The sequence below is a fragment of the Aulonocara stuartgranti genome (genome assembly GCF_965226115.1).
Source record: "Aulonocara stuartgranti genome assembly, chromosome: 3".
NCBI classification, from domain to species: Eukaryota; Metazoa; Chordata; class Actinopteri; order Cichliformes; family Cichlidae; genus Aulonocara; species Aulonocara stuartgranti.
Window position 1 is genome coordinate 59,576,202 of NC_138941.1, and position 11,185 is coordinate 59,587,386.

At 37.4% G+C, this 11,185-nt stretch overlaps 2 protein-coding genes and 1 long non-coding RNA gene across 4 annotated transcripts; 2 read left to right on the plus strand and 1 right to left on the minus strand.

The window, feature by feature from the left end:
* Nucleotides 1-1,731: 1,731 nt before the first annotated feature.
* LOC309702023 (uncharacterized protein) lies at nt 1,732-2,833 on the plus strand (the record flags this gene model as incomplete). Its single annotated transcript, XM_082526411.1, has 2 exons — nt 1,732-2,317; nt 2,436-2,833. The coding sequence occupies 2 exons, from the start codon at nt 1,732-1,734 to the stop codon at nt 2,831-2,833; spliced, it is 984 nt and encodes a 327-aa protein (XP_082382537.1).
* On the plus strand, nt 2,603-7,620 carry LOC309702022 (uncharacterized protein). 2 transcript variants are annotated; one of them, XM_082526409.1, is made up of 13 exons: nt 2,619-2,678; nt 3,034-3,071; nt 3,372-3,456; nt 3,556-3,646; nt 3,787-3,875; nt 3,956-4,083; nt 4,178-4,229; nt 5,069-5,166; nt 5,268-5,404; nt 5,488-5,553; nt 5,741-5,787; nt 5,953-6,101; nt 6,820-7,620. In XM_082526409.1, exons 2-13 carry the CDS (start codon nt 3,047-3,049, stop codon nt 7,140-7,142), a joined length of 1,290 nt encoding a protein of 429 aa, XP_082382535.1. In that variant the 5' UTR covers nt 2,619-2,678; nt 3,034-3,046; the 3' UTR covers nt 7,143-7,620. The 2 variants fall into 2 exon arrangements, with proteins under 2 accessions (XP_082382536.1, XP_082382535.1); XM_082526410.1 differs by lacking the exons at nt 3,034-3,071; nt 3,372-3,456 and having other exon boundaries at nt 2,603-2,678.
* Nucleotides 7,621-7,640: 20 nt separating this feature from the next.
* LOC309702024 lies at nt 7,641-9,598 on the minus strand. The gene is made up of 4 exons (XR_014275348.1): nt 9,198-9,598; nt 8,839-9,006; nt 8,368-8,475; nt 7,641-7,804 (listed from the first exon to the last, which is right to left on the minus strand). It is a non-coding gene; the product is annotated as an uncharacterized lncRNA (long non-coding RNA).
* Nucleotides 9,599-11,185: the final 1,587 nt, after the last annotated feature.

Consider the following 11,185-nt stretch of genomic DNA (forward strand, 5'->3'; position numbering starts at 1 on the left):
ACACACCACTCAGCATCCACGGTTCCACGGTAGAGACTGTTAACAGTATCACGTTCCCATCTCAGATGACCTCACCTGGACCACTAACACCTACTCCATCACCAGTGGAGTAGGTGTTAGGTTTTTTTTTGGCTGTTAGTGTGGTGTATCGAGACGCTTGAAGCAGGTGACCAAAGTCGGCAACCTCAGCCAGCAACAACGCATAAGCTGATTGTTAAAGCAGCTACCAAGAAAATTGGAGCATCTCTACCTCTGCTACAGGACATCTTCCACAAGCACTACATCAGTAAGGACTCCTGCATTGTGCTTGACCCCTCATTTGGACTCTTTTCTCTCCTGCCATAAGGGTTCATTTAAACCACTCCAAGGTGACTTTAAGCATCTAACTGTAAATTTTATTTAAAAATGTTCTTGATCCTTTTCCCCCATTCCAAAAGTGTATATTTATTTTCTAATTTATTGTTTGTTCTTTTGCAAATTTACAATTTTAATACCTGCTAACTACAGATTTGCTTCACTTTCTGTATTTTGGCTCCCTCCATAATAATCATAACTTTCTGCAGCCTCTCTGTTCTATATGTTTTTGTGGCAGCCCTAATAGACATGCTCAGCTCTTATAGTTATGTCAACCTCTGAAAAGGCATTCATCTTTGTTTGAAAAAAATGGAAAACAGACCAAATGATTTGACTTCCAAAAGTTTTCATGTCGTATATAGAGCAATGGCTGCTGGCTATGCAAATGACAGCACAAATCAACTTTTTTGTTTGTACAATGCTTGTTTGTGCTTTGCATGTGTTTATATATGTATTTTTTTCAGGTTGTTCAGTTGTACTAGGCAGGATGTTTTAAGGTGCATGCTCATACACTGAAAAAAAGGGATTGGCCAACTCTTGGATTTACGTAAGCATCTTGCGTGTATTTAACATAAGTGCCTCATGCTTTAAAGTTAAGCATAACTATATAGTGTAGAAACTACATGATATGCAGAGAGGCTCGATTAAATTGTTCATATCATGTTCGAGTGAAGTAAGTCAATAACTTTCAGTCTCGTATGCTTTGGATCGTGGTTTCAGGAAGGCATCCATCTCAGTCAAATCGAGTAGCCTCCACTACTTTTTTTGGTATACTGAAAAAAGTAAATTGGGTGTTTGTTACATTAAAAACAAAATTACATGTTTAAATTAACTTGTAATTGTGTCTGTATGGTTGTCTGCCTCTTATAACTCCAGTGGTCTTGTACATTTTGTGATTCCAGGCAACTATCCACTCTTACTAGATTGTATCATGCCATCTACACAAGAATAAAATAAGTTGCGTTTCATGCAGATCCTACATGATTCACTTGGGTTTACCATAGAAACATGAAAGTCTTGTTGTATCTTGTAAACGTGACAACCTATTCAACATCATTTGCTGACTTACCTTAGGCTATTTTATTTAACACAATTGTTAAAGCAATAAAAACATTATCTAGTTCAAACACGAAAATGCATCAAGTCCGGCTTTTTTGACCCTGCGACCCATATCCGATCATGGTATGACAGTGTGAACGGCACAAATCTGATATTTTCAAATCTGACCTGGGTACGGTGTACATTTTAGGACATCGTCAGGTATCAGACAAAAAATTGTCAGGTGTCAGTTGTCAAAAAAAAAAAAAGTCAGGTATCAGAAAAAAAATTGTCAGGTGTCAGTTGTCAAAAAATAATTGTCAGGTATCAGACAAAAAAATGTCAGGTGTCAGTTGTCAAAAAAAAAATTGTCAGGTATCAGAAAAAAAATTGTCAGGTGTCAGTTGTCAAAAAAAAAAAAGTCAGGTATCAGAAAAAAATTTGTCAGGTGTCAGTTGTCAAAAAAAAAAAGTCAGGTATCAGAAAAAAAATTGTCAGGTGTCAGAAAAAAAATTGTCAGGTGTCAGAAAAAAAATTGTCAGGTGTCAGTTGTCAAAAAAAAAAAAGTCAGGTATCAGAAAAAAAATTGTCAGGTGTCAGAAAAAAAATTGTCAGGTGTCAGAAAAAAAATTGTCAGGTGTCAGTTGTCAAAAAAAAAAAAAAAGTCAGGTATCAGAAAAAAATTTGTCAGGTGTCAGTTGTCAAAAAAAAAAGTCAGGTATCAGAAAAAAAATTGTCAGGTGTCAGAAAAAAAATTGTCAGGTGTCAGAAAAAAAATTGTCAGGTGTCAGTTGTCAAAAAAAAAAAAAGTCAGGTATCAGAAAAAAAATTGTCAGGTGTCAGAAAAAAAAATGTCAGGTATCAGAAAAAAAATTGTCAGGTGTCAGACAAAAAAGTTGTCAGGTGTCAGAAAAAAAATTGTCAGGTGTCAGAAAAAAAATTGTCAGGTGTCAGTTGTCAAAAAAAAAAAAAGTCAGGTATCAGAAAAAAAATTGTCAGGTGTCAGAAAAAAAATTGTCAGGTGTCAGAAAAAAAAATGTCAGGTGTCAGACAAAAAAGTTGTCAGGTGTCAGAAAAAAAATTGTCAGGTGTCAGTTGTCAAAAAAAAAAGTTGTCAGGTATCAGAACACAAGGTACCAGAGAGAAAATCTTCCTGCAGGTGGCGCTGTTGTCATGTCCCACCCGAATTGATTTCCAAATATGTCATCAACGTGTGACCGTGGGAGAGCGTAAGGTCATTGACCTCACCGGAGTTTTACCGTGGTTCAGGCTCCTAACGACACAAGGTAAGTTTAACTTTTTCTCCCTTTTGTTCATATTTTTGCCACAGTTGTGTTATATTAAGTTGCAGTTATGTTGTGAAAGTTACATATCAGAGACGGAAAGCCAGTTTTGTACGAAACCAAATCAGTACTATTTTTGTCTGGCTAATTCATTCTAGCTAGCGACAGTGGTGAAACGTGATTCAAATTTAAACTGTTCAGTAATTGTTTTGTATACATTTCAGCAAATGGACAAGCTGAAAGCTCACGAGCAGCCTGCATCCTTTCTGTCGCTCTTTTTCTTTATTTCTCTTTTCTATATTGCTACTGTCGGGATATTTTTTGATCCCGATATGTTTTTTTCTGTTGTTGTTTTTAGACTTTGCTGCAATATGTCATCTGACGATGATGAAAGGAGTATCCGACTCTGGCTGGTTCCCATGACTGTACCAAAAATACTTTTTTTTTTTTATTAAAAAAAGAGCATTAAAAATAAATGACTAAAGTACAACTTATTTATTAACTACTGTTCACCTCTTTCATATCAAAGAAGTGTATTTTTTGCTACACATGTTTTATTTGTGGGCACTGAATAGACGATGCTTTTAGTGTAATTGCCACATAAAAAGATTTAGTACTTTACTGGTTAATTACTTATGTTCAGTGTAAGAGGTGGGTGATCAATTAGACTGTTGTTGTTACACTTAACCTTTCAAGATATGATGATAATAACATTGTTCAACAAAGGCTTAAAACAAAAGGAAATCAGCTGTGCACTGAATTCATATGGGCATAAAATAAGGTAAGTCTGCATTTCAACAGTTTCCGTGACAACTCTCTAAAATGACAAAACATGCAGTTTGCATTTAATATAATGTAAGTCTGTGTTGTCTTTTAACAGTGAGAGGCATCTGAGACGAGTTTTAAAACTTCTAGGGTTGAAGCGAAGATGCCCCCAACGACCTTTTACTGAAATCCACAAAGCTGTGGAGGTAAGCGTTAAAACATCAGTGCAAAAAATATATATTTTCCTGAAGTCTGTGTCATGAGCTATTGTAGAAACAATAAATGTTATTTTCTGTAGTGATTAAAAAAAAACAAACATTCAATTGTCTGTTTGTTTGTTTTTTAGAGTGAGATGAAACAGTGGTCTCCTGAACAAGGAATCAGGGCAATGGTAAAGCGGGTAAGGGATGTCAGAGGAGTGCGGCCTTGTTACAGGTTGGTTAAATAGTGTGTATATGATCAAGTGTTCTCTTGTTTTACTGTTGAGCTCAGAGTAAAATCTATTGTTACTGTAGAGACGATGTTGCTAATATAATGAGGTATATGGATGCAAGTGGTCTTCAGAGGAGATCTTCTGGAAAGAAGAAAATTCCCCGTCGGAATTACATCAGCCGTGGTCCAAATGACACACGGCACATTGATGGTATTTATTTTATCTTTTCAATTAACCTTCCAAACATGTTTTGATGGTACTTCTGTTGAAACAAATTGTAATTATTATTTGTTGTTTCATATAGGCAATGATAAACTGAAGTTCTTTGGAATGTGGATACATTTGGGGATTGATGGGTAGGTTTGAATATGGCATTCGCTACTTAATTTATTATATTCAGTGATAGTACAAAGTTGCTTCAAGATAAGGATGTGCGGTAAACTGAGGTGTTATCTCTCCTGAGTAGTCTAGGGCAGGGATGGGCAAGTCCAGGCCTCGAGGGCCGGTGTCCTGCAGGTTTTAGATGTGTCCTTGATCCACAGCTGATTCAAATGGCTAAATTACCCTCACAACATGTTTTGTAGTTCTCCAGAGGCCTGGTAATGAACTAATCATTTTATTCAAGTGTGTTTACCCAGGGTGATATCTAAAACATGCAGGACACTGGCCCTCGAGGTCTGGATTTGGCCAAGCCTGGTCTAAGGGACCAAGATAAAGTATGAATAGTGAAGGAGGATTCAAGATGGCGGTTTTTAAAAGGCTTATTTCCTGCTAGTCTTAAAGTTCCATTTCAGACTGGCAGTTAATTTCAGGGAGGGCCAAGACCAACACAACAAACAAAACATCCCTGATATAAAGTAAACAGAATTTAACTCCAAAGAAAATAAAATGTACAATTTACGATAACCTACCTAACCAACACATAAACAGGAGAATACAAGGGATTACAAAACAAAAGGCAGCTCTCCCCTCGCGTCAGTCTGAACACAGTCAAGAGTCACATTCAATTCCAAAGGCATGTAAGCCTACACAACTATGGCAGTCAAAATGGCCGGAGGAACCAGAAACAACGCCTAGACATAATACAATGGAAAACCAGCATACTCTTGGGGAATGTAACAAAAACCAAACATAGTGCCAAAACATGATTAAATCATATGTACAAGTGGCCACTTTTCTGTTTCTTTCTTTTCAGATTTTCCAGGAAGGTTCTATGGCTAAAGGTGGGCACATCCAACCGCAAGCAAAACTTTGTGGTCAGATACTTCTTTGAGGCTGTTCAAGAACAGGGTGGTATGCAATATACTAAAAAATGGGGGGTTAAAAAAGATTACATTTTGTTAATAAATTTATTTTTTCATCATTCACTAATTATCTTCAGTTTGTGTCTTTAGGCTGTCCTCAAATGATTCGGGGGGACAGAGGAAAGGAGAACCTTGTTGTGGGTCAAATGCAGATGGCATTTCACATGCGAGATCTTGGGAATCAGGCATGGAGGTGCTTCAGAATGGGGACATCAGTGCACAACCAGGTATGTCTTTAAGCTGGTAAATGACTATTTCTAAAGTAACAACCTGACAACAAAACTGATAATGTCATGTTTCTGTTGTTTAGAGAGCTGAATGTTTCAACAGTATTTTAAAGCGGACATGGATTAAGAAATGGCTGACAACATTTGAGGTAAAGCAAATCTTTCACCTGTAAAACCTATTAACAAAGAGTAGCCATCCAAATTTTGTTAAACATACGATGGATTAGTTTATCTGAAAACACAAGGCCAGAATCTGTGTTTATGTACATCTGTACCTTTTCACTAATGAAATTCTCACCTTCACAACTTATGTCTTTTTCAAAACAACATGCGTAGGCCATGATGGAGTCTGGGATCCTTGAACTGGACAATCCTGTGCACATGTAAGTCAATATTTTTAGACATGAAAAATAATCAAGCAGCAGTATGAAAGTATGTGGTCTAGGAATGCCTTTGTTTTTTGAGTACTGATTAAAATTTAGCTTTTACTTATTCTACCTCAAAGAAGCAGATGAACATATTAATTTTTTAATTCTCCTTTTTCATAGCAACTGCTTGCAGTACTCACACTTGCCACTGCTTCAAAGAGACTTAAAAACGGAGCAAACAGTTTGGAACACCCATGACATCCGCAAGCAACGCAATGCACCTGGTCCATTTGGGAAACCCAACCTTCTGTTTACCTCACCACCTCCTGGTATGTCATTTGAAAGCCTGTGGGGTTTTATTTTTTTGTTTGTTTTTAAACTTTCATTAGTTTACTTTTACTTTGATATAGCACTCTTCACAGGATAAAAACCACAAAGTGGCTTCACAATAATATAAAACAGATAAACATAAAACAGCACAATCGAACATACAGAATAAATGCAATCAAGGAAACGTAATGATGGAGGCAGAGCATTCCATGACCTGGGAGCCACCGCTTTGGAAGATCTCTTGCCTCTGGTCTTCTGGTGGGACTACTAACAGCCATTGATTAGATGATCACAGGCTGGGAGAGGGAGCGTGGGGTTCTATAAGATCAGAAATTAAGGCAGGAGCTTCACGATTCGGAGCATTGAAAGTCATTACTAAAATTTTAAAATGAATTTTCTAAAATATACTGGAAGCCAGTGTAATGAGCGTAAAACTGTTATAATGTGCTTTCTCTTTTGTGTCTTCCGAAGAAGCCTACTTGTAGTACAATAAGAGATTTCTGAATTTCTACTGTCAATACTAAAATGGCTTCATATTGACACCTTTAACTAAAAATTTATCTAAATGTTTGAGTGATATTTCCATCTTTAAGTTTCTGTAATAACATCTGTAAACACTGACTGCTTCTTATACAGGTTCTAGAACAGCTTTGTCATTATTCATTTATTTTTAACATTCAAAGTGAACATCTTTTCAATATTGTCTTTCATTCGCAGGATATGGCAATGTGCTGCACATTGTTGACCCAGACCTTTTAGACTATGCCAAGCAATTAATCTGTGAGAGGGAAGAGCCTTCACTGGTAGCAAACCAGGAATTCAGAGACATGTGCCAGAACATTTTAGAAAACAGCCAGTTTCCCTGCACACCTGATGGTTGCCTTGCTGCATACCTCATGCTAGTCCAAGAGCTCACAACTGCCATGAACAGAAATGCAGTTCCTACACTTTCTACGTTTGCCGAGGCAAATGACATATACATCTTTCTGAAGAGAGAGAGGATGGAAGGTGCACCAGTAAACATTTCCAATGACCAATAAAATCATACAACAGTGTTTGTTAACATTTATTTATCCTTGTTTAAAATCAACAGGTAATTTGAAAACTGTCTGACCAACAAAATGTACAATAAAATGTTGAAATACAATTGACAAGGTGCCATCTTTCATAATGATTCAGTGTTTCATTTACCACAACTTTTGTTAACAATAATGTAGAACATAATTCACATTGAAAGACTTTTGAACTGCAGACTGTAGCAACATTACCACTTGTAGCCATATCGGCTCGTAAGATCAAGGCCTGACTTGAGAAACTTAACAACATCAGATGCGGAAGGCCTTGAGTCTGGGTCATAGCTCACCAAACCACCAAGAAAACTGTTTTTGTCACTGAGATGTGATAGGGCATGTGGTGGGGTTTTGGTGGCCATTAGTGCAGCCAGTTCTCTTTGTTTTTTAACCATCCACGGAGCGGAACCCGTCAGGATCTCCAGATATGTGGCTCCGAGGGACCACATGTCTGTCTAGAACGAGGCCTCTTCAAACATCAGTATGCATTCAGGGGCCATGTAAAGATATGTGCCACCAGCTGGACCAGTAGCCTGGGCAGTGAACTTACTCCCTTGACGAAGCATCACAGTGTCTCTTATGTTTGCCATGCCCCAGTCTGTCAGGACTGCCTTCTTAGAAGGGTGGTGAACCTATAAGGTATACATATGAGAACTTACCAGGTTGTCTAAAATTTCACAAATGTTATCAAAAATGTCATTCCAAAGACCACAGCTCATAATTGGGGGAAAAAAAAACCCTCAAAGCTTTTAGCACCCAGATCACCCAATCACTGCATATTTATTCTGAGATTGTTTATTATACCCAACATTAAAATTAACAGATTGGTTAATGATCCAACCCGGTTTTATAGTCCTGTGCATTTTTTAATCCCCATTCCACTTAAGCAAGTGGTACAGACTAATAAAATAATAGAAACTTTCAGTTTGTAAAGCCTAAACTTACAACATGTTTGGGAATTTTGTAGGTGTGCAAGAACCAACATATTAAAGAAAAATTGGACTATTAAAGAAACAATGTAAGGCTTCTTACTTTAAAAAAAAAATCCTTTATATGAATATGCCAGAAAAGTTTCTCATTGTTCAAATGTAGTGTTTAATAGACTGAAGAGAATAAAGTTAAATAAATAATATACTATTTTTATTTTGATCTTCAAAAACAAAGTGGAGAAAAAGAAAAATACAATATGGCTTACCATGACATTTGCTGGCTTTATATCCTGGTGAATGATTCTCTGTGCATGGATGTACTCTACTGCCATGGATAAGTCCAGTGATATGAAACCGGCATCATCCCCTTCAAGCTATCAAGACAATATATAATATTAATAAAACAATGCATAGCCAGGTGTGACAATCTAACATGTCTACCACTGGAAATGTATTACTTCAAATAGGATTAGTATTCAAATGCAACTGCTCGTAAGCTTTCAGCTTGTCCATTTGCTGAAATGTATACAAAACAATTACTGAACAGTTTAAATTTGAATCACGTTTCACCACTGTTGCTAGCTAGAATGAATTAGCCAGACAAAAATAGTACTGATTTGGTTTCGTACAAAACTGGCTTTCCGTCTCTGATATGTAACTTTCACAACATAACTGCAACTTAATATAACACAACTGTGGCAAAAATATGAACAAAAGGGAGAAAAAGTTAAACTTACCTTGTGTCGTTAGGAGCCTGAACCACGGTAAAACTCCGGTGAGGTCAATGACCTTACGCTCTCCCACGGTCACACGTTGATGACATATTTGGAAATCAATTCGGGTGGGACATGACAACAGCGCCACCTGCAGGAAGATTTTCTCTCTGGTACCTTGTGTTCTGACACCTGACAACTTTTTTTCTGACACCTGACAATTTTTTTTCTGACACCTGACAACTTTTTTTCTGATACCTGACTTTTTTTTTTTTGACAACTGACACCTGACAATTTTTTGTCTGACACCTGACTTTTTTTTTTTTTGACAACTGACATCTGACAATTTTTTTTCTGACACCTGACAATTTTTTTCCTGATACCTGACAATTTTTTTTTTGACAACTGACACCTGACAATTTTTTTTCTGACACCTGACAACTTTTTTGTCTGACACCTGACAATTTTTTTTCTGATACCTGACATTTTTTTTGTCTGACACCTGACAACTTTTTTTCTGACACCTGACAATTTTTTTTCTGACACCTGACAATTTTTTTTCTGATACCTGACTTTTTTTTTTTTTGACAACTGACACCTGACAATTTTTTGTCTGACACCTGACAATTTTTTGTCTGATACCTGACTTTTTTTTTTTTGACAACTGACATCTGACAATTTTTTTTCTGACACCTGACAATTTTTTTCCTGATACCTGACAATTTTTTTTTTGACAACTGACACCTGACAATTTTTTGTCTGATACCTGACGATGTCCTAAAATGTACACCGTACCTGGGTCACTTTCGTATGTGGTACTGAATCCGATACATATCAGATGTTTTAGGAAGCGACTGCTGTTTGAACGGTCAGGTCGCATTAAATCCGTCTTTTACGTCACTGACACAAGACAGACGCCAATTATCAGCGCTGGAGAAGACATTGTGAACACTTCCTGGCAATCCCGTGTAGATGTTTCGAAACTGTTGGGAAGACAACGTTGGAGAGACGTGAACATTTTATTTGTACTTTATAATCTGCAGATTCTGACAGAAATCTGCAGCTATCCTTTGAAGCACCGCTCCTCTAAAACAGCAATAAGGATAATTATTAGGCCATATGTAAATGACAAAATAACTTTATAACTTAAAGCAAAATTGGGAAACATAAAGTCAGAAACAAGTCTTTGGGCCATCAGTCAAACAATACTGTTTGGTCTGGGTCTAAACAGAACGTGTTGTGTTTTATTGTATCAGGGTTGCAATAAATCTTCTAATAATAACAATAATAATAATAATGGTCCGCTTGCGGGCCACTTTGAAGGTTCACACTAGAGCGCGTTTGCTGTCACATTTTATTTGTAGTCTGAACAAACAGACAAAAAAATTTGATTTGATTCAAAAAATTGGAATTGAGCATTAAGACCTTCAGTGTGAACATAGCCAAAATGACAAACGGAACAATATTGTCTTCCTTTATAAAGAAGCAGAGAAACTCAGGAGAAATTTCTCAGGTCAGAACATAGAAGTGCACTTGGCAAAACACAAGCCAAACAACATAGTGTGTGCTGTGGAGTGCAACGAAGAGTGCTCTGATCTCTATAATGGATGATATAAGATGATATAAGATGATATAACCATATATATTTAAGACAGAGAGGTTTAAATATTGATAAACATAGACATTATACACTATATACACTGCATTTCAGAATTATGGCTTGCAATGTGTATCAGGGTTATGTAACCCAACCAGTGCAGGGGCCTCCCTACACCCCGGACTCTGCGTTGTGTTAAATTGTGTTGGATTGGGGTGCACCGCAGAGAGACCAGTCGGACACAGGTGTTCAATTTGTGGCTCGGACCGCGCCGTTTATTCGGAAGCAGGGGCAAACACCACTCCAATTCTGCTGCTGGCCCTTCGCAAATCACAGCAAACACTCCATGACTATCAACATTGCAAAATACAACAACACATATACACAGAATACACATTAAGTAACAATAACCGTGCCTTCTACAACATTCCACGGTCTCCGCGATGAATACAACACAAAACTGATGCAGTTCGCCACTGGCAGTGCTTACCTTCGCAAATCACAGCAAACACTGACCCAAGATGGCGCCCGCGCGAACAAGAAATCTAAAGTACGGTGTCCTGCAGAGGACGAATGGCCAAAATTGCTAACATTTACACCATATATGCAGCTCAACAGCGACACCTTGTGACTTATTCCAGTCACTACCTTACATCCGCCTCTCCTTTAAGTGATGGCGTCCCAGTCATCAAACAAAACAAAATAAAACAGAACAGTCTCACTATGTACACAAGAATAATGGTGGTGGAAGATGTGCAGTGTAATGTGAAAATG